This window comes from Pogoniulus pusillus, chromosome 19 (assembly GCF_015220805.1).
Source record: "Pogoniulus pusillus isolate bPogPus1 chromosome 19, bPogPus1.pri, whole genome shotgun sequence".
NCBI lineage: Eukaryota > Metazoa > Chordata > Aves > Piciformes > Lybiidae > Pogoniulus > Pogoniulus pusillus.
This window is the reverse complement of record NC_087282.1, coordinates 4,219,468-4,241,048: the sequence shown is the minus strand read 5'-3', so window position 1 is coordinate 4,241,048 and position 21,581 is coordinate 4,219,468. Positions and strand designations below refer to the sequence as shown.

Below are 21,581 nucleotides of genomic sequence, written 5' to 3'. Positions count from 1 at the left end.
TCCCTGCCACAAGCATCAAACACATCTTCAGCCTTCAAACACATCTCTTTTTTGGCAGTACTGTTTCCAAGTGAAAACCTCTCAAGTTGCTGATGTTGAGCAGAAGGTACCTGATCAAACTCTCTCCCAGCAGCAAGCTGAAGGATGTAAACAATGGAATCTCCTTTCATGGGCTGTAGAGGTTCCCATGTGATTTCATAAGTGTTTTCTTCCAGCTGAGTTGCTTTGGGTGCTGGGGGAAAAAGGAAGTGATTTTAGAAAGAGAGCAGTGGTCTCTACAGATGTTCTTGTTTTCATGGGTAGATGGAACCTCCTGGGTTTCAGTTTGTGCCTGCTGCCCCTTGTCCTGTCACTAGGCACCACTGGAAGGAGTCTGGCCCCATCTGCTTGCCCCCAGTACTTTAGCTCTTGCTTGGCATTGATCAGATCCCACCCTCAGGTTGCTCTTCTCCAGGCTGAACAGCCCCAGAGCTCTCAGCCTTTTGTCATCACAGAGATGCTTTAGTCTCTTCAGCATCTTTGTGGCCTCCCCTGGACCCTTTCCAGTAGTTTTGTCTCTCTTGAACTGAGGAAACCAGAACTGGACCCAACACTCCAGATGTGGCCTCAGCAGAGCAAAGCAGAGGAGAGGAGGATAACTTCCCTTTACCTGATAGCCACACTCCAAAACACCCTTGGCCTTCTGGGCTGCCAGGGCACACTGCAGGCTCATGGGCAAGTTGTTGGGCTTACAGACGTTTCTAGCATGGTGGAAGCTCACCTTTAAGAGATGCAGGTGGAGACTTGGTTGTAGTGAAAGCATAAACTTCAGAAAATGCTCCCTCTCCAGCATCGTTGTAGGCTTGGATTCTAAAATAGTAGGTGGTGGATTCACTGAGGCGCTGAACCTTGTACGTGTGACAGGCACCGTTATAGACTGTAACAAACCTGCAGGGAAAGCAGACAGGACACAGACCAGGATCACTCAGCAGGCACAGATCTGTCAGTCAGACACCAGCCAGGATCACTCAGCAGTCACAGATCTGTCAGTCAGACACCAGCCAGAAGCACTCAGCAGTCACAGATCTGTCAGTCAGACACCAACCAGAAGCACTCAGCAGTCACAGATCTGTCAGTCAGACACCAACCAGAAGCACTCAGCAGTCACAGATCTGTCAGTCAGACACAGACCAGGATCACTCAGCAGTCACAGATCTGTCAGTCAGACACCAACCAGAAGCACTCAGCAGGCACAGATCTGTCAGTCAGACACCAGCCAGAAGCACTCAGCAGTCACAGATCTGTCAGTCAGACACCAGCCAGAAGCACTCAGCAGTCACAGATCTGTCAGTCAGACACCAGCCAGAAGCACTCAGCAGTCACAGATCTGTCAGTCAGACACCAACCAGAAGCACTCAGCAGTCACAGATCTGTCAGTCAGACACCAGCCAGAAGCAGTCAGCAGTCACTGTCAGCACTGGCAAATGCTTTCATACCTAACTGCAGCACAAAGAAATGACAGTAAGTTCTGGTGACCCAGGAGCAGTTTGAGCTCTGCTCCTTTGTCACTGACAGTTCATGGTGTGCCTGAAATCAGCAGCAAACCCCATCCATACTGGTGAAAGTCTTGATTAACATTCATGGAGCACTCACTCAACCTGTCGAGGCACTGAGCTACATCTAGACACAGCTACTAAGGAAACTACATGGCCAAAGTTGATTTCAATCCAGAGAAGAATCCTTTTCATACCAGGTAAGTTGGAATGTCACGTTAAGAGGACAGCTGTCAACCCCACCTTTCTCACATGCAAACTGGTCTCTATTTAGAATATTCAAAGCCCAAAGAAAGTGCCAGAGAAGACAGTGAGCTATGACTGTTTAACCAGCAATTAGTAATTATAAGTGGAACAGCTACCAACAGTGTTGCTGGTTGAAAGATGGGATAGAAAAATGCAAACTAGGAGGCAAACCTTGTGATGGTCAAATCAGTCACTGGTGCAAACAGAAGTGAGGATGATTAAAACATCTTAAAAACTCATTGTAAAGCAGCAACGACCTTCTGAGTATCTCACCTGCCAAACCTGTCCTCCATCTGCAGGTTGAACTGTGTAGGGTTGGTAATTAAAGCTCTGTTTGGCCCTTCTCCCCATTTGAGTTTAAGGCTCTGGTAGCTGAAGACCACACATTCAAGATGAGGAGGGTCAGGAGGTAGTGGTTTCGTTTTGGCTTTAATGGAATGACTGAAGGGCCCAGCTCCCAAGCTGTTTGTGGCCTGTATTCTGATTCTAGAGATGTGAGAAGAGCAGTGACATGGTTAATGCACTCAAAAATCACAACAACACTGAATTGTTTAGGCTGGAAAAGACCTGAAAGACCTCCAGGATCATCCATTCCAATCAGTAACCAAGTCCACCATAAAACCATGTCCCTCAGCACCACCTCCACACAGCCTTTAAGTATCTCCAGGGATGGTGATTACACCACTGCTCAGGGTAGCCCCTTCCAGGCCTTGACAACCCTTTCCTGAAAGAAACTGTTCCTCATGTCCAACCTAAACCACTCTTGCAACAACTTGAGGTTGTTCCCTCTCACCTTATCATTTCTTAATTGAATAAAAGACCCAGCTCACTCCAACCTCTTTCAAAGGAGTTAAAGAAAGCAGCCCTCAGCCTTCCTACCAGATCAACACTCCTGCTTGTCTTAGTGTCATCTGCAAACTGATTGAGAGTGCCCTTGATCCCTTCATCATTGATAAAGATACAAAAGAGAAGAGGCCCCAGCACTGAGCCCTGGGGAATCCCACCTGTGACCAGCTGCCAGCTGGATTTAACTCCACTGACCACCAGTGACCAGTTGCCAGCTGGATTTAACTCCACTGACCACCAGTGACCAGCTGCCAGCTGGATTTAACTCCACTGACCACCAGTGACCAGTTGCCAGCTGAATTTAACTCCACTGACCACCAGTGACCAGTTGCCAGCTGGGTTTAACTCCACTGACCACCAGTGACCAGCTGCCAGCTGGATTTAACTCCACTGGCCACCAGTGACCAGCTGCCAGCTGGATTTAACTCCACTGACCACCACTGTTTGGGCCTGGCCATTGGCCATGGTAGGTAATGAACAGTAGGGAATAAAGCAAGAGTTAAAACTCCAACAATGGAGCAATGAAAATGCAGTTTGAAATTAACTGTAGAAGTAATCTGCTCCAAAACAAGGCAACACAATTCTGTTGTCTGCCACATAAGGAAGCTCTAGAGTTTCTCAGCATTGTTCAGGTCCACTGAACAATTCTGCTCACTGAGCAAATGCCCAAGTCCTGCACAGCCACCTGAGTGGTTTGGTTTGTCTCTTACTGACACTGAACTATGCTTTAATAAAGGAAGAAAAGCAGCATAGAATGGTTTGGGTTGGAAGGGACCTCCAAAGGTTATCTAGTCCAACCCCCCTACACTCAGCAGGGATGTCCTCCACTAGAGCAGGTTGCTCAGAGCCTGACCTTGAATAGCTCCAGGGATGAGGCCTCAACTACCTTCCTGGGCAACCTGCTGCAGTGTTACACCACCCTCCAAGAACTTGATCCTCACATCCAATCTCAATCTGCTCTTCTCTCCTTCCAAACCATTCTCCCTCATTCTGTCCCTGCAGGCCTTTGCAAACAGTCCCTCTGCAGCCTTCTTGTAGCCCCCTTCAGGTGCTAGCAGGCTTCTATTAGGTCATCCTGAAGCCTTCTCTTCTCCAGGCTGAACACTCCCAGCTCCCTCAGCCTGACCTTATAGCAGAGGTGTTCCAGCCCCCTGATCATTTTCATGGCCCTCCCCTGGAACAGCTCCAGCAGGTCCATGTCCTCCCTGTGTTGAAGGCTCCAGAGCTGCACACAGCCCTGCAGGTGAGGGCTCCTGCGAGCAGAGCAGAGGGGCAGGATCCCCTCTCTCCATCTCTGGCCACGCTGCTTTGGATGCAGCCCAGGCTGCCATTTGCCTTCTGGGCTGCAAGTGCCCATTGCTGGCTCATGTTCAGCTTCTCACCCAGCAGCACCCTGAAGTCCTTTTCTGCAGGGCTGCTCTCAGTTTCAGTCTGCATGACAGCTAGGATTCACCCAACTCAGGTGAAGGACCTAACCAGAGCAGCTGCTCCACTCTTGTCTGTACACTGATTCTCTTTTGCTGAGCTACTGATCACCCCACTGTACACATTGCTTCAGAAGAGAAAACTCTAAACCCAGAAACTTTGAAATAAAGCCTAGGCTGTGAGCCGGAACATTCCTCTTAGCACAGAAATCTCAACTCCCACCACCAAACCACCATGGCCTAGTTCTGGAGATGACAATTTGGTTTTGGTTGGGGTATTTCTGGAGTTGTAGAGAATCAGGCCAACATTCTGAATGAGCAATGTAAGCACCACCTTCAAGGCTGCTGACTGAAAATCCTACAGCTGCAGGCTCAGAACGAAACGATTATTACCTGTAGAGAGTGTCAGGCAGCAGGTTCTCAAGAACATGGCTGGTACTTCTTCCAACAGCTACAAGCTGCTTCTCCCCGTACTCTATGTTGTAGCCAGTGATCTCTGACCCGTGACAACTTGGTTCTTCCCACTGGATTGCAAGGCACGTGGATAAAGGAAAAGGAATCTCCACTTGATCTTCCTCAAGCAGCTGCAGCACCGACACTGCCGCGGGCACTGCCGCAGGGGTGGTCACCACTCCAGTCTCACCGAACAGCCCCGCTCCGGCCGCGTTCACAGCCTGAAAGACAGACCATGGACTGCTCACCAACCTGCATCTTCCTCACCAGATGGTCACAGCTACCTCCCTGCATTCTGCACCTTACTGAAAGCCATTGACAAGGGAATGCAAATGTCCCACAGAAAAGGTGAGCACGGCAAAGTGTTTGCAGCAGAGCTGCGTTTCATGGCTAGGAACAGGTAGTCAAGGAGGGGACCTGGACAGGAGGAAGAGTGCAATTATCTTCCACACAGCATTAGTCATACAGGTTGGAAAAGACCTCCAAGGCTGAGTCCAACTATTAACCCAGCACTGCCAGGTCACCACTAAACCATGCCCCTCAGCATGCCCCTTCACCCCTTCCAGGGATGGAGACTCCACCATTGCCCTGAGCAGCCTGTTCCAAAGCTTTACCATTCTTTCAGTTAAGAAATTTTTCCTCATGTCCAACCTAAACTTCCCCTGGTGCAATTTGAGACCATTTCCTCTTGTCCTGTCACTTGTTACCTGGCAGAAGAGACTGACACCCACTTGGCTCCAAACTCCTTTCAGGGAGCTGTAGAGAGTGAGGTCTCCCCTGAGCTTCCTTTTCTCCAGGCTAAACAAGCCCAAGTCCCTCAGCTGCTCTTCATGAGATTTGTGATCCAGACCCTTTACCAGCTTTGTTGCCCTTCTCTGCTCCAGCACCTCAGTCCTTCTTGGGGTGAGAGGCCCAAAACTGAACCCAGTATTTGAGATGCAGCCTCACCAGTGCCAAGTACCAGAGGACAATTTCTGCTATGGTGCTGCTGGCCATGCTGCTGCTGCTAGAAGTCATTAGAATCATAGAATCAAGCAGGTTGGAAGAGAGCTCCAAGCTCATCCAGTCCAACCTAGCACCCAGCCCTAGACAATCAACCAGACCATGGCACTAACTGCCCCAGCCAGGCTTGGCTTCAACACCTCCAGGGATGGTGACTCCACCACCTCCCTGGGCAGCCCATTCCAATGCCAATCACTCTCTCTGCCAACAACTTCCTCCTAACATCCAGCCCAGACCTCCCCTGGCACAACTTGAGACTCTGTCCCCTTCTTCTGTTGCTGCTTGCCTGGCAGCAGAGCCCAACCTTCTTCTGTTGCTGCTTGCCTGGCAGCAGAGCCCAACCCCACCTGGCTACAGCCTCCCTTCAGGTAGCTGCAGACAGCAATGAGGTTTGCCCTGAGCTTTTCCAGGCTGCACACCCCCAGCTCCTAGGAGATGAGAGTTCAGGATTTTAGTAATCTCTAAGGTGAAGTTTTTCTTCTCACTGCCTGCACTTGTTCATTTGCTCAGGAACATGCAGCAAAAGGCCTTTCCTACCTGGACTCTGCAGTAATAGGTGGTTGCAGGTGTGAGACCTTTCACTTCATAGCTGTGGCCAGGGCCGGTGTAAATGATGTGCATGGATCCCTCCACCTGCCCCCAGTCCACTCTGTATTCGCTGATGTCTGCACCATTGCACGCAGGGCTCTGTGGGGAAAGGGATATGTTTTCTTTCAGCTGTTGCACACACAGGTTCACCACACAAGTGAAGCTTGTAACACTGAACAGAGACACTGGAAGCACTGGGGTTGAAACCTGGGGGCTTCTCCACCACAGCTGACTTGAGGTTGGGTTTGTTAAAAGGTTTCTAGCTAGACACACACCACCACAGTTCAGAGCAGAACTCCGAGCGACTCACAACCTCCCACCATCTGCATGAACAAAATATGGGGAATAGCAGTTACCACACCACGAGGAGGACTAAATGTCACCTCATTTATTAAGGTGGAACTTCACCAACCTCTATAAAGAAATGGGTTAAATACTCTGCTTCTACTCCACCTCGTTACCCTTTCCATGTTCTCTGCATCATACACATCTCTCTAACAACTCCAGAAGACAGCTACTGATCTCACTGAACATCACAAACACCTACCTCCCAGGAAACCACAGCACAAGTTGCACTTTTACAAGTTATCAGGGGTTTACAGCATTGATCAGGGGGTCCTGGAGCAGTTGAGACCTCTGCTTTGTCTGAGTGGGGGCCAAACTGTAAGAGAACACAACTGCATGAATCCAGCCACAGCAGCAGAGCAAAACACGGTGCACAAGAGCTGAAGAAAACAAAGTATTTTTAACTTGATGGAGAAATAAATAGAAGACTTCAGTGCTTAGCTTCACAGCCTCGTTTAAAATTCCTTTCAGGTAGCTTCTGAACTGGCTCTGTGCCTACAGGACAGCTGTAATCCTCCCACTCTTTCCTTTCCTTCTAGTTAGGATCTGGCTTCCAGGAGCAGCTGGGTACTCTTTCAGACAGGCTTTGCTGCAACCAACATTTATCCCAGCCTTGTTCAAACCTGGCATTATTTGAACACACCTCTCTCTACACAACGCTATTCCCACACCACAAGCCACAGAGTCTATACCCGTTGTAAACCAGGAGGCAATTTCTCAAGGCACAAACTTTTCAGTGGCTATTCACAGCCAGAAACGCTGCCACTGCCATCAGAGAAAGGACTAACAGGAGCAAGAGAGTGTCCAGCACTAGCCTGGGACATTTGTTGCTGACAAAAATCCAGTAAGGGACAAAAGAATTGTGCTACACAATGAACATCTCCTTGCTCAGGGACATTCAGTCCTTCCTTCAGCCCTAACTTACTGAATCTTCTATTCTGTTATGCTGTAAGAAACGTTGCTCCTTCAACAGAACTACAACAGGAGATGGAAGCCACACAACATGATCAGGTTTGGGAGGCAACAGTATCACCACTGAAGAAGAGAGTGGCTCTTAGGAGCACAGTGGTTACCCCAACTTTATTGGCTGCTCGTATCCAGAAGCAGTACGTCCTCCCTGGAAGCAGATTGTTCACCACATGTTCAGCTGCCAGACCCTGGTACACCTGTCTGCGTTCCTCCTGCTCAGAGCTTGCCATCTCTAGGATGTACTCTGTGATGTCAGCACCTCCATCAGCAGCTGGTGGGCCTAGGAAAGAAAAGGGGTTATGGTTTTGCTCTATCAGTTTCACAACACGCTTATGCTTTCAGCTTCTAATCAGCCTCCTCAAGCTAAAAGTTGTGTCAGATGAACTCTGGAAGGCAAGAATGCAGGCTTCTATCCTGTGGCTGAGCAGGAACACTTCATCAAGCTTGCTTTTTGCCCCACAGGTACTGACAAACTAAGGTGGCCTTCATCAGTTTTTTCCACAAACCTCAGTCTACCTTCATTACTTGTTTGGTTATCTCCTCTACTGAAATGTAAGTAAGGGGAGAGCTGAACTTTAATTGCCAAGCATGTCAGTAATGAGGCACTCCACAAGCTTTCTCACTGCAAGACCTTTATGTCTGCTCAAGGCTCAACAGACTGTTGCACATGCATCACCAAAGAGACATTAGGAAGAAGTTCTTCACAGCAAGAGTGATTGGCATAGGAATGAGCTGCCTGAGTTGGTGGTGGAGTCCCCATCCCTGGAGGTGTTTAAAAGGAGGCTGGATGAGGCACTTAGTGCCATGGGTTAGTTAATTAGAAGAGTTGGGTGATAGGTTGGACTTGATCCTAGAGGTCTTTTCCAACCTGGTTAATTCTGTGATTCTGTGAAGGTGGAGGTGGCTAGCAAGCTTTGCTGTTAACCACCTCCCCTAAATAACTAAGGTCAGGGACCACAGCTATGTCTTTTAAGTCTTTCTCTCAAGAGTTCTACATATTTTTCACTTCACAGAATCACAGAATTGTTTTGCTTGGAAAAGACCTTTGAGATCAAAGTCCAGCCATTCTCTAACTCTACCAAGTCTGGGGCTAAACCATGTTCCTCACCAACTCTTTTAAACACCTCCAGGGATGGGGATTCAGCTACCTATTGAGTCTCTATTACAAGAGGGCTGTGGAGATGCTGGAGTGTGTCCAGAGCACGGCCAGGAGGATGCTCAGAGGGCTGCAGCGGCTCTGCTGTGAGCACAGACTGAAAGAGTTGGGGCTGTTGAGTCTGCAGAAGAGGAGGCTTCCAGGCCTCCACCTTCTTGTGGCCTTCCAGGCTCTGAAGGAAGCCTACAAAAAAGCTGGGGAGGGACTTTTTAGGCTGTCAGGGAGTGACAGGACTGGGGGGGAATGGAGCGAAGCTGGAGGTGGGAAGAGTCAGATTGGAAGTGAGGAGGAAGTTGTTGAGCATGAGAGTGGTGAGAGCCTGGAATGGGTTGCCCAGCAAAGTGATTCAAGCCTCATCCCTGGAGGTACTTAAGGCTCTGGACAGTCTGACCTAGGTTAGGGTGTCCCTGCCCATGGCAGGGGGGTTGGAACCAGATGATCCCTGTGGTCCCTTCCAACCCAGACTGATTCTACGATTCTACCTCCCTGGGACGCCCACTCTAGTGTTTGAAAATCCTCTCAGTGAAGAAGTTTCTTCTAATATCCAACCTAAACCAAATCAGCAAAGTACTTTTCTCAGCAATACTGGAGCTTACCCCACTGCAAAGTGATTTCCTTGGGCTTAGTTTTGCCCAGCAGGCACGGAGGACGACAGGGGCCGGGAGGAACAGCTGATGTGGTAACAGTGCTAACATCAGAAGCCTGGAGGCAATGCACAGTAGGTTAGAGGGGGAACACAGAACATGTCACTAAAACATCACTGGAAACGATGTCCAGAAGCAAACTGATTCCCTCACCTGGCTTTCACCACCTTTACTGACACAGTAAACTCTCAGCCTGTACGAAGTGCCAGGCTTGAGGTGATCACACACATGTTCTCTCTGGGAACCACTGTAGACAGGCTCCCATTTACCTCCTGAGGGAAGAAAAGAAAATACTTCACAAAACCTGCAAGAATCAACCCTGACAGTTTTCTCATGCAAGTATTCATTAAGCTTCCTGAATAGAATTAAGATTAATACAATTAAGATTTTTATTTAATAATCTTCTTAAGAATAATTAAGAAGTCAAGCCACAGAATGCAGTTTGACTGCTCAATGAAGCAAAGAACACACAGAACACAACGTGGACATCTGAAAACAGAAGAGTATTGGCTGGAGCAAGGGGTAGTGAATCAGGACACTGAAGCAGCACAAGCTGAGTCAGTGCTTGAAGGTGGTGTCTTACCAACTGATGTGTCTGAGAGTTCCAAGAAGTACTTAGTGATGTCTGATCCTCCATTATCTTTGGGTGGTTCTGAAAGAAATCAACACCTTTGAGTATATGATAGAAGACTTCAAACCCTTATCAGCTTTCCAGAGAACATGGCAAACAGTGACAGAATATGTTCAAGTGGAAAACTCAGCTCTGCAATCAGAAACAGCAAACTCTGCACTTCCATGGCCACAGCTCATTTTCCACTGTGGTGACTGATGCAGGAAGAAGACACACCAGGAAAATGCTGCCTATTTCAGGTACCACTGCTCAACTTTTAAGAGTGTGTGAGAATTCTGGAGTCCTATGTTCAGTTCAAGAGAGATAGGGAACTACCACGGAGGGTCTGGTGAAGGCTACAGAGGTGCCGAGGGGCCTGGAGCATCTCTGTTATGTCCTGAGGCTGGAGATGAGCAGATCTGGAGGGATCATCTCAATACCAATCAATAGCTAAAGGATGGGGGGGCAAGAGGATGGGACCAATGACTTTTCAGTGGTGCCCAGTGACAGGACAAGGGGCAACAGGCACAAACCCAGGTGATTTCATGTGAAAGGGGAAAAAACCTTTCCTGTGAGGATGTGAAAGCCCTGGCCCAGGCAGCCCAGAGAGGTTGTGGAGTCCTCTTCTCTGCAAAGGTTCCAAACCCACCTGGACATGACCCTGGGCACCCCTGCTTTAGCAGGCAGGGGTTGGATTGGATGATCTTCCAGCCCTCACCATGCTGTGAGTCTGTGTCCACAACACATCTGGAGGGTACTGCACCAGGCAAGAGCATTGCCTGCTTCTCCAAGATGAACAAAGACAAGCACTGCTTCAGCACCACTGCCCTACCACAAGCCACACCTGTCCAGGCCACACCTTGAGTGCTGTGTCCAGTTCTGGGCTGCTCAATTCAAGAGAGATGTTGAGGTGCTGGAAGGTGTCCTGAGAAGGGCAATGAGGCTGGTGAGGGGCCTGGAGCACAGCCCTGTGAGGAGAGGCTGAGGGAGCTGGGGGTGTGCAGCCTGCAGCAGAGGAGGCTCAGGGCAGACCTCATTGCTGGCTACAGCTACCTGAAGGGAGGCTGTAGCCAGGTGGGGTTGGGCTCTTCTGCCAGGCAGCCAGCAACAGAATGAGGGGAAACAGTCTCAAGCTGTGCCAGGGCAGGTTCAGGATGGATGTTAGGAGGAAGTTGTTGTCAGAGAGAGTGATTGGCAATGGAATGGGCTGCCCAGGGAGGTGGTGGAGTGGCCGTGCCTGGAGGTGTTGAAGCCAAGCCTGGCTGGGGCACTTAGTGCCATGGTCTGGTTGATTGGCTAGGGCTGGGTGCTAGGTTGGAGTGGATGATCTTGGAGGTCTCTTCCAACCTGAGTGATTCTATGATTTTAAGCCAAGCTGGAAGTTTTGGTGGCACTCCTGATTTCTCCTGCAGTAATGGCATCTGCAGAGGCAAGAAATTAGCCTGAGCTCACCTCTGTTTTTTACCCTGTGTTTCTGGGTGCCCATAGGTAGAAAAGCTGCACTCAAACTCAGCATGCACACCAGGCCACCTACCCCAGGTAACTTTCACACTATGTGCGTGGATCTTGCCCTTCACAGCTGGTTTACTCGGTGGTCCAGGTTTGTCAGGATGGGTGCTGTGTTCTACCACCTCACTAGGGCTGCTTTTTCCCTCACTGTTGTAGGCAAAGAGCTGTTGGAGGAACAAATGCAGTAGATAATAAGTGGCTGATTTAATGACAAGTACCACTCTGTTGATTTGTAAGGTTCTTCTGTGACAAACCAAACTGAATCACAACAAAAACCAAAAGCAGCTAGTGCACAAGTGTGCTCTGGGTTATGATTCCACCAAAATCTATTACAACTCTCCCTCTTTAGGGGGGGACCTTTCTCACACTCTACCTGAAAGGAGATTGGAGTCATGTGGGGATCAGTCTCTTCTCCCAGGGAACAAGTGATAGAACAAGAAGAAACGTCCTCAAGCTGTGCCAGGGAAGGTTTAGGTTGGATATGAGGAACAATTTCTTCCCCAAAGGGGTTGCTAAGGCCTCAAACAGGCTGCCCAGGCCAGTGACGGAGTCCCCATCCCTGGAGGGGTTGAAAAGCTGTGTAGATATGGTGCTGAGGACATGGCTCAGTGGTGCCCTGGCAGTTAATGTTTGGACCTGCTTATTTTGGAGAGCATTTCCAACCTTATTGATTCTGCGATTCTATGACAGCAACAAAAGGGCAGGTAACTTTCTGCTGTCTCCAGAGAAAAAGCATCTTAGCTAAATGCTAAAACTCCAGAAAAGCAGAAAGCTGTCATTAAAGCAGAAACAAAATGCAGTACAAACCCTGAACTTGTAGGATGTGCTCCTCCTCAGATTCCTTAAAGTGCACGAGAGCTCATCTCCGTTGTACTGCGGCTGGAAACCGTAACCCTGAGAAGGAGAAAGAGTAGAAGCAGTCACTAATGGCTCACAATAAACCCCAAATCAGAGCAGATAAATGTTTTTTTAGCTTCAGCTGCACCTATTTTCTTGTTGCTACTAAATAAATGCAATTCTTGCCAAATCAGAGAATGGTTTAGATTGGAAGTGACTTCAAAACTCACCCAGTTCCAACCCCCCGCCACAGACACCTCCACTAAAACAGGTCAATCAAGGCCTCATCCAACCTGGCCTTGAGCACTTCCAGGGAGGTTGTGGAGCACAGAATCACAGAATGTGATCAAAGATCACATTCTGTGATTCTGTGCTCCACAGCCTCCCTGAGCAACTCATTTCAGTGTCTCACCACTCTCACTGTAAAGAACTTCCTCCTAACATCCAGTCTAAATCCTCCCTCTGCCAATTCAAACCCATAGCTCCTCAACCTGTCATTACAAAACCTTGTCAACTGTCCCTCCCCAGCTTTCTTCTAGATACTGAAAGGCTACTACAAGGTCTCCTGGAAGCCTTCTCCAGGCTGCAGAGCCCCAGCTCTCATAGCCTCTCCTCATAGTATTTTGCACCATTTCATTTGCAAGCAAAATGGTTCATTTCTTCCTCTAAGCACTGCTGCCTATCAGACTTTTACCCAGGTAGCAAACCCCAGCACTTACAGAGCCTTCTTCTTCCATGTCTAAACTGTAAGTGAGAGAGTCCTCTGTGGACACCCCACTTGGTGGGCTCCACTTCAATGACAGCCAGGTCACTCCTGCTTCAATGAGCACTGGTGGGGAGGGGGCAGGTGGGACAATTCCTGCTGTGTAGTACGTCACCATCTCGCTGAACCCGCTGCAAAGGTGGTTTAACAAAAGGTTGTAACAGCAGAAGCCAGAGCTGAGGAGAAAAAAATTCCATGCTCTGGATGCTTGTGTTCCTTACCTCATTCCAATATCATTTTTAGCAGCTAGTCTGAGTGAGTACTTGGTAGAAGGAGAGAGCTTGGTGAGTTTGTACTGCTTCAGGTGTCCGTAGTAGCATTCTTTGAAGGGTCCATTCTTGCCCTTGAAGAAAGTGACAACAACCTCAGTGTTTCTGACACTCTTTCTGTTTTCCCTCCTAAGATCAATCCTTCCTCACTCTTAATTTTCCTATATTTCATCATAATAATTCAAATATGACTAAGGCTAAGGAATGGCTGGACACTTGAGCCAAGAGGAACCTCATGAAGTTCGACGAGGACAAGCGTAGGGTGCAGCACCTGGGGAGAAATTACTCCCTGCACCAGTACAAGAGAGGGTTGACCTGCTGGAAACCAGCTCCACAGAGAAGGGCTTGGGGTGCTGATGGACGAGTTCACCATGAGGCAGCAATATGCTCTCATGGCCAAGAAAGCCAATGGTCTCCTGGTGGCCAGCAGGTCAAAAGAGGTTTTCCTTCCCTCCTGCTCTGCCCTAGTGAGGCCGCATCTGATATTCCAGCTCCAGTTCTGGGCTGCCCAGATCAAGAGAGACAGGGAATTACTGGGGGAAGTCCAGAGGAGGTTACAAAGATGCTGAAGAGCCTGGAGCATCTCTATGGAAGGGAAAGGCTGAGAGCCCTGAGGCTGTTTAGCCTGGAGAAGAGCAGACAGAGGGGATCTGCTCGATGCTCATCCACAGCTAAAGGGCAGGAGACAAGAAGATGGAGACAGACTCTTTTTAGTGGTGCCCAGCAACAGGACAAGGGGCAGCAGGCACAAACTGAGTTTCACCTGAACGGGAAGAAAAACCTCCTTTCTCTGAGGGTGCCAATGCCTTGGTCCAGGCTGCCCAGAGAGGCTGTGAATTCTCCTTCTCTGGAGAGATTCCAAACCCACCTGAATGCCATTTTGGCCAACCTGCTGTGGGTGACCCTGCTTTAGCAGGGGCATTGGGCTAGATGACCCTTACATAATTTAGACCTCTAGAGAGATCCCTTCCAACTCCCACTACTCCATGAACATCATACTGAGTTTGAGAGTAATTCTGGGCATTCTTGGTCCTAACCTCACATTTTGGTGGAGGTTTTTAGCACTGTAGGTTTGACAAAAAGAGTAATAAAGGGCAGCAAGAGGAAACAAGAAGCGGCAAAGCAGAGTGCTGCTTTTCCCAGCTACCCAAGAGAGAGGCCAAATGTTCCCTCATTTAAACAGAGCATGGAGATATTAATCACACCCTGGATGACAAGAAGCAAACAAGGGAGCTTATCACTGTCCTCTCAGAGGACCTGACAGGACTGTCTTATTCTAATTTCTGCATGTCCAGGAGTTTGATTCAAGCTTTTTAATTGACTTGTCTCTTTAAAACTGCCTGGACAAGTTGCACTGAAAATAGCTGATGGACCTAAGCAAAAAGTATTTTTAAGTATAATTGGTCTACAGATGTCATGAGGATTGTTTTTTACCCACTAGAAAAGGTCTTACCTCATCCCATTCTAAAAGGAAATTGGTTATTTTGGAACCGTTGTCATTTGAGGACTGAAAATAAAGAAAGAATGAGAAGAGTTAAAAATCAAAGGGTAGTGCTTTTAAAAAGATTATTGCACATTCAAACAAAACTCTATTTGAATTGATTAACAAACACCAGCTGCCTCTCAAAGCAAATTATTTAGCACAGAGCTGAAAGGAACCTGTGGTAGGCTCACAGAAGAGTCTCCTTCTACAAACATTCATGTGATAAATGGGAACTTCTGTGGGCACAGAGGGCATGGACTGAGTGAGGTGAGTCAGAAAGAGAACAACTACAAGGTACTCTAAGGAGCTGAGTTCTTCTTTCCTCTCTTTTCAGCCTGGAGGAGGGTCAAGGGAGACATTATTGCTGTCTACGACTACCTGAAAGGAGGTTGCAGCCAGGTGGGGTTGATCTCTTCTCCCAAGCACCCAAGAAGAGGACACAGCCTCAAGCTGTGCCAGGGCAGATTTAGGCTGGATGTTAGGAAGAAGATCTTCAGAGCAAGAGTGATTTGCATTGGAATGGGCTGCCCGGGGAGGTGGTGGAGTCCCCATCCCTTGAGGTGTTTAAGAGGAGGCTGGATGAGGCACTTAGTGCCATGGCTTAGTTAATCACAAGGGTTAGGTGACAGGTTGGACCGTATGAGCTTAGAGGTCTTTTCCAACCTGGTCAATTCTATGACTCTTGATGGCTCCCCAGCTGCTCTACTACTCCTCTTAATTCTGACTGTATATAGAAGCTGAGTTTAGGCAGAGTTTTATTTTATGAATCACACAACTGATATTTGTAGAGCATTTTTTCCTGACTTACTTCCACTGCATGTTCAGGCACAGCAACTTCTGTGCTTGTCAGGACACATCAATTGGGAACTTCCTTCACTTTCTAAGCACAGGTCACATAAATAGTTTTAACTAATTAAAGTTGTTGAGCTATAAACTGTTTTCCAGGTGTAAATGTAGTCATAACACCAAGAATTTACCAATAGATCCTCACAGCTGTTGTAGAGATTCAGAAGTCAGGCTCAAAAAATGAAAGCTATGAACTACCCAAGGAAATTTACTTCAAATGGATCGAAAGAGCTAAAAGAACTCGAAGGTTCTATAAGAATTATATATGAGTAACAATTACAAGGTTAAGTCATATCTGTTTATCACCCAGGATAAGATCCCTTCCAGTAACTGAATGGGGCCTACAAGAAGGCTGCAGAGGGACTGTTCCCAAAGGCCTGCAGCCACAGGACGAGAGACAGTGGTTTGAAATCAGAGGAGATTTACACTGGATGTTAGGAACAAGTTCTGCACCATCAAGGTGGTGCAATACTGCAATAAGTTGCCCAGGGAGGTAGTTGAAGCCTCATCCCTGGAGATATTCAAGGTCAGGCTCAACAAGGCTTTGAGTAACCCTGCAGGGAGGGCTGGACTAGATGACCTTTGGAGGTCACAGAATCATAGAATCAACCAGGTTGGAAGAGACCTCCAAGCTCATCCAGTCCAACCTAGCACCCAGCCCTATCCAATCAACTAGACCATGGCACTAAGTGCCTCATCCAGTCTCTTCTTGAACACCCCCAGGGACAGCGACCCAACCACCCTGGGCAGCCCATTCCAATGCCAATCACTCTCTCTGCCAACAACTTCCTCCTAACATCCAGTCTATGTCCCTTCCAACCCTACCTCTTCTGGTTCTAAACAAATAAATGTTCAATCCTTTCCTGCACTGCCAGGTCAGAAGCACTTTCCTATTTGAGTAGCTCATGCTTACTGAGACCTGCCACCAAGCCCAGCACACTGAAAGGAAGCTGAGTCACCATTGCAAGATGAGGAACTACCACAGTTTATCAATCTGAACAGAGCAAGGGAAAAGGAAACACCTAAAGCAGAGCCAAAATTACTGACAACAGCTAAGTGAAACACACCACACGTGAGCAGTGCAGATGCTTACCTTCCACTGCAAGCTGAGGCTGTTCTTGGTTCTGTTAATCAGCTTGGGGGCAGCTGGGCTGTCTGGCTCACAGCTCTCCGTAGTGAAACTCACCAACTCCGAAATGGATTCTTTAATGGAACTGCTGGTGGCTGAAACTCTGAACAAAGCACAGTGAATGATGTTGCTGTTGCATTAGCACCTGAACATTTAAAGGAAGGAGCTGTCAGCTTCAGAGCAGTGGTTCCAGCCACAGGATCAACCCAATTGCTCTTCTTTCAGCTGACTGGTCCCCAAAGAAAGCTGTTTCTTGTCTTTTCATTCAGGGACATAGAACACAGAGTGAGTTTATGTCACTCCAGGTTCTAGAAACTGATGCCCATGTCACAGGGAGTACCTAGAGCAGGTCCCACAGGAACACATCCAGGCAGGTTTTGAAAGTCTCTAGAGAAGGAGACTCCACAACCTCTCTGGGCAGCCTGCTCCAGGGCTCTGCCACCCTCACAGGGAAAACGTTTCCCCTCCTGTTCCCATGGAACCTCCTCTGCTCCAGCTTGCACCAACTGCCCCTTGTCCTGTCACTGGACATTCCTGAGCAGAGCCTGGCCCTGTCCTCCTGACGCTGCCCTGCACATCTTTATCACTAGGAATGAGGTCACCACTCCAAGCTCCAGGCCCCAGCTCCCTCAGCCTGTCCTCACAGGGAGGTGCTCCACTGCCTTCAGCATCTTCATGGCTCTGCATCAGACTCTTTCAAGCAGCTCCCTGAGTTCCTTCTGGAACCGAGGGGCCAGGAACCAGACACAATATTCCAGATGCAGCTTCCCCAGGGCAGAGTGGAGGGGGAGGAGAATCCCCCACCACGGACATACCTGGCATGGTAATCAGTTGCTGGTCTGAGATCAGGCAGTGTAATTGTTAACTCTTCCCCACTGTGAAAAGGAAAAAAGAAAGCAGAGTCACAACTCTTCCTGGCACTTCCAAGGCCAACAGCTCATTGAAAAGCAAACCCACGTAGAGCACATTTAACTTTCCCGTTTTCCATTGTCCATGTGACTCTTAGTGCCATTACTTAACATTTATTTCATGGCAGGCAGGCAGGTAGGTAGGTAGGTCTGCAAGTCAACAAAGCAGCTCCTGACAGAGAGATTGCTGATGGGTTAATGGGTTGGTTTTTTTTTAAACATGGGTATTGTGCTTAAAGGAAGAAACTAAACTTACACATAGACAGATTTAAATTTTCCATTTTTACCACTGTTGGATATTGCTACTTCAAATGTAAATGCTGCTGGACTATGACTATGGCTCTCTCCATTCTGTGAACTAACTGGGAGATTCCAGGACAGAACGGCTGATCTTGCTTGTATATCAGAAACCTATTAAAAGCATAAATAATGCAAGTAAGTTTGCTTTCTGAAAGAAAAGGTTTGTTAGTCAATAACACGGTGTCCCTAGCTTGCCCGGGAAGCTCCTCGCTGGAGGAATTCTCTTTACCTTCGTAGTGGGAAATACTGAGGCACTGTTTGAACGTAAACGACTTCTTTTCATTGCTAAAGTACCACGCGAAGGGATTTCCCTCGGGCACAGACAGGCTCAGTGTACCAAGGGAAAAGCTTCTGTTCCGACCTGCGCTGCTCACAGCCCTCAATTGGAGCGGATTTTCAGCTTTGGACTCTTGGAACACTGACACCAGATCTGTATTTAGGCAGTCACAAAGCCTGACTCTCCATTCCACCACAATTCACTTGCACCACCTTAACATTTAACCACTAAGCTCTAGGACAAGACAGAGGCTCCAATATGAAGCGCTCACAACTGAAAGGTTTTGGTCTAAGCTTTTTTTTTTGCTCACACTCCAAATTCCCTCTGATCAACTCAGTGCTTTCCTCTGTTAGCAAAGAGCACAGATGTCAGGAGCACCCATGAAAAAATGACTACCAGGAGAAAGAGCAGCTAGAAAGCAGGAGCAAAAGGACACAACCCATGCTTACAGTGTAGGTGATGCAAAGAAGAGTGCTCCAAATCAAGAACCTCAGGGCAGTTTGAGCCTTGAGGCATTTAAATTAACATCACCAGACTCCCAACTCCCTAAAGAAGTCTGCAAGGACTCAAATATTTGCTCCAATTTCTAAATGTAACATAAAGAAAAAAAACAAGACGTTTTTTGATCAGTTTGATTTCCCCAAGCTCTTAAATCCTCCCTGCTGATGGAAGGATGGTGCCAAGTGTGGGCAGACTTCCACTATTTTAGCAACCCCTTGTTCCTGAAGCCCTCACACACACAAACACTCAACAGCTTCAACAGGAGACTGATTCTAGCCTTACAGACTGGGCAACTGAGTCAAACTCTTTCAGCAAGTGGGTTTGCCCTTTCCCAGCTCTAACCTCTGACAAGTCAACTACATTTTCTCTCTTAAATATATACATTAAAAAACAAACCATTACAAGGAAAAAATAAAAGGGAATCAGTAAGATGTGATTTTACAGAAAGGGTAGGGACAGCAAAGAATGTTTAAAGGGGAATACTTACAACTGGCTTGCCAATGCTCAAGTGAATATCACATTTCTTGGATTCTATGTCAGGGTCTGAAAATTCCAAATACAAACCAGATTACCCCCAAGCCCCAAGAGGAAAAGCAGCCTGTTACAAAAATGCCACCACAAGATGGAGTGAGCCTCATTAAAGGGTTTAACAATAGCAGTTATTGTGCAAAGTTCATTTCCCCTGTTTATTTTGGCTGAGGAAGGGGAGAGAAACACCAACTGTCCAAAACTAACAGCCTTACAAAAACCCTTTTAGTACATCCTGCACAAAGGGGATATTTTCCTGGTCTGAGGATAAATGAGTTTTCTTTGACAACACAAAAACATTCCTCCAAAACTGAGAGGTGTCATAAAAATGACAATGAGATCTTATCTCCCTGCTGCATGTGCTTTCCTCACACCGCTGTTGCACAACACTTGCTGCAGGCCTAAGCAGGAAGGAGTCTGATCAAAAGAGGGCAGTGAAAATGATCCAAGGGGCCTGGAGCACCTCTGCTACAAGGACAGAGGGTGGTGATCGAGGGTGCCAGGTCCAGCTGGAGTAACCAGTGGTGTCGCCCAGGGAACAGTGCTGGGGCCAGTCCTGTTCAGCATCTTCATCAATGACATTGATGAGGGCACAGATAGACAGTCTGCTCCACAAGGTTGCTGATGACACCAAGCTGGGAGGCTTGGCTGATCCAGCTGAAGGCTGTGTGGCCATCCAGAGAGACCTGGACAGACAGAGCTGGGCACAGAGGAACCAGATGAGGTTCAACAAGGACAAGTTCAGAGTCCTGCACCTGGGGAGGAATAATGAACTGCACCAGTACAGGCTGGGAGGTGATCTGCTGGAGAGCAGCCCTGTGAGAGGGACCTGGGGGTCCTGCTGGATACCAAGTTAACCATGGCACAGCAATGTGCCCTTGTGACCAAGAAGGCCAATGGGATCCTGGGGTGTGTTGGGAAGAGTGTGTCCAGCAGATCAAGGGAGGTTCTCCTCCCCCTCTACCCTGCCCTGGTGAGACCTCATCTTGAACACTGCATTCGGTTTTGGGCTCCCCAGTTGAAGAGGGACAGGGATCTGCTGGAGAGGGGCCAGCAGAAGGCTACGAGGATGATGAGGGGACTGGGGGGCATGGCTGATGAGGCGAGGCTGAGGGACCTGGGGCTGTTTAGTCTGGAGAAAAGAAGACTGAGAGGGGATTTGATAAATGTATTTGAAGGCTGCCAGGAGGGGGGCACAGGCTCTGCTCACTGCTCCCTCCAATAGGACAAGCAGCAATGGATGGAAGCTGCAGCACAGGAGGTTCTGCCTCAACACAAGGGGAAAACTTCTTTACTGTAAGGGTCCCAGAGCACTGGCACAGGCTGCCCAGAGAGGCTGTGGAGTCTCCTTCTCTGGAGCCTTTCAAGGCCTGTCTGGATGTGTTCCTCTGTGATCTGTGTTAGATAGGATTGTCCTGCTCTGGCAGGGGAGTTGGAGTCGATCTCCTTGGGTCCCTTCCAGCCCCTAATATCTTGTGAGCCTGTGACAGGCTGAGGGAGCTGAGGTTGTTCAGCCTGGAGAAGAGAAGGCTCCAGGGAGACACAATAGTGGCCTTGCAGTACCTGAAGGGGGCTACAAGAAGGCTGCAGAAGGACATCCCCCAACTAGACCCAGCTGTTCAAGGCCTTTTCCACCCTAGTTTTGATCAATCCCTAGGGAGCAAACATCCAAGACCTCCCTGGGCAGCCTATTCCAGAGTCTCACCACCCCTCATAGTGAAGAGCTTCTTCCTAAGCTCCAGTCTAACCCTGCTCTCCCTCAGCTTCAAACCATTTCCCCTTGTCCTGTCTCTAGACACCCTGATGAAAAATCCCTCTGCAGCCTTCCTGTAGGATCCCTTCAAGTACTGAAAGGCAGCTCTAAGGTTCCCCCTGAGTCTTCTCTTCTCCAGGCTGAATACCTCCAGCTTCCTTAGCCCATCCTTACAGCAGAGGTGTTCCAGCCTTTGGATCATCTTTGTGACCTCCTCTGGACTCACTTCAACAGCTCTTGCAACAGGTGAGGATTAGACCTTGCAGCCTAACACCATTTAGTTTAAGACCCACACCAAAGCCACAACAAGGTGCACAAATCATTTAAAGAATCATGCTAAGAAACTGTCAGCATCTCTGCTGTGGATCTATGTGAAGAGGAAGGACACAGATATTGTACACAAGGTATTGCAGTAGATGCAAGTAAACAGCCAGAAACCAGTGAAGCCCAAAGATTCCTTTGAGCAAAACAAAGAATCCAACTGAAATGACACCTGAAAAGAGTTGGTTCAACCCTTCCTATTGCTTGAAAGCTTGAAGTAACTCCTAGTACCCCAAAGAACGTCAGCAGAAGTCTTTTAAGTACCCCCAGATCATCCTCACTGAGCTCATCCCCACTGATTGATCCTGGCTGAAAAGGCAAATGTTGCTATGCTTTGGGTTC

General features: G+C 48.3%; 1 protein-coding gene across 2 annotated transcripts in view; it reads right to left on the bottom strand.

Annotated features, from left to right (window-relative positions):
• The window catches only part of LOC135183788 (fibronectin type-III domain-containing protein 3a-like), a 63,652-nt gene that overhangs the window by 2,423 nt on the left and 39,648 nt on the right, over nt 1-21,581 (bottom strand). For both annotated transcript variants that reach the window (XM_064158991.1, XM_064158990.1), the window contains 19 exons: nt 19,125-19,180; nt 17,816-17,970; nt 17,467-17,526; nt 16,616-16,754; nt 14,647-14,700; nt 13,146-13,267; nt 12,881-13,055; nt 12,132-12,218; nt 11,350-11,488; nt 9,789-9,857; nt 9,359-9,477; nt 9,158-9,263; nt 7,510-7,685; nt 6,639-6,752; nt 6,041-6,190; nt 4,442-4,722; nt 2,052-2,264; nt 761-927; nt 111-232 (listed from right to left, as the gene is read on the bottom strand). In XM_064158991.1, coding sequence (XP_064015061.1) covers nt 111-232; nt 761-927; nt 2,052-2,264; nt 4,442-4,722; nt 6,041-6,190; nt 6,639-6,752; nt 7,510-7,685; nt 9,158-9,263; nt 9,359-9,477; nt 9,789-9,857; nt 11,350-11,488; nt 12,132-12,218; nt 12,881-13,055; nt 13,146-13,267; nt 14,647-14,700; nt 16,616-16,754; nt 17,467-17,526; nt 17,816-17,970; nt 19,125-19,180 — 2,504 coding nt within the window. The remainder of the gene's footprint in view (nt 1-110; nt 233-760; nt 928-2,051; nt 2,265-4,441; nt 4,723-6,040; nt 6,191-6,638; nt 6,753-7,509; nt 7,686-9,157; nt 9,264-9,358; nt 9,478-9,788; nt 9,858-11,349; nt 11,489-12,131; nt 12,219-12,880; nt 13,056-13,145; nt 13,268-14,646; nt 14,701-16,615; nt 16,755-17,466; nt 17,527-17,815; nt 17,971-19,124; nt 19,181-21,581) is intronic.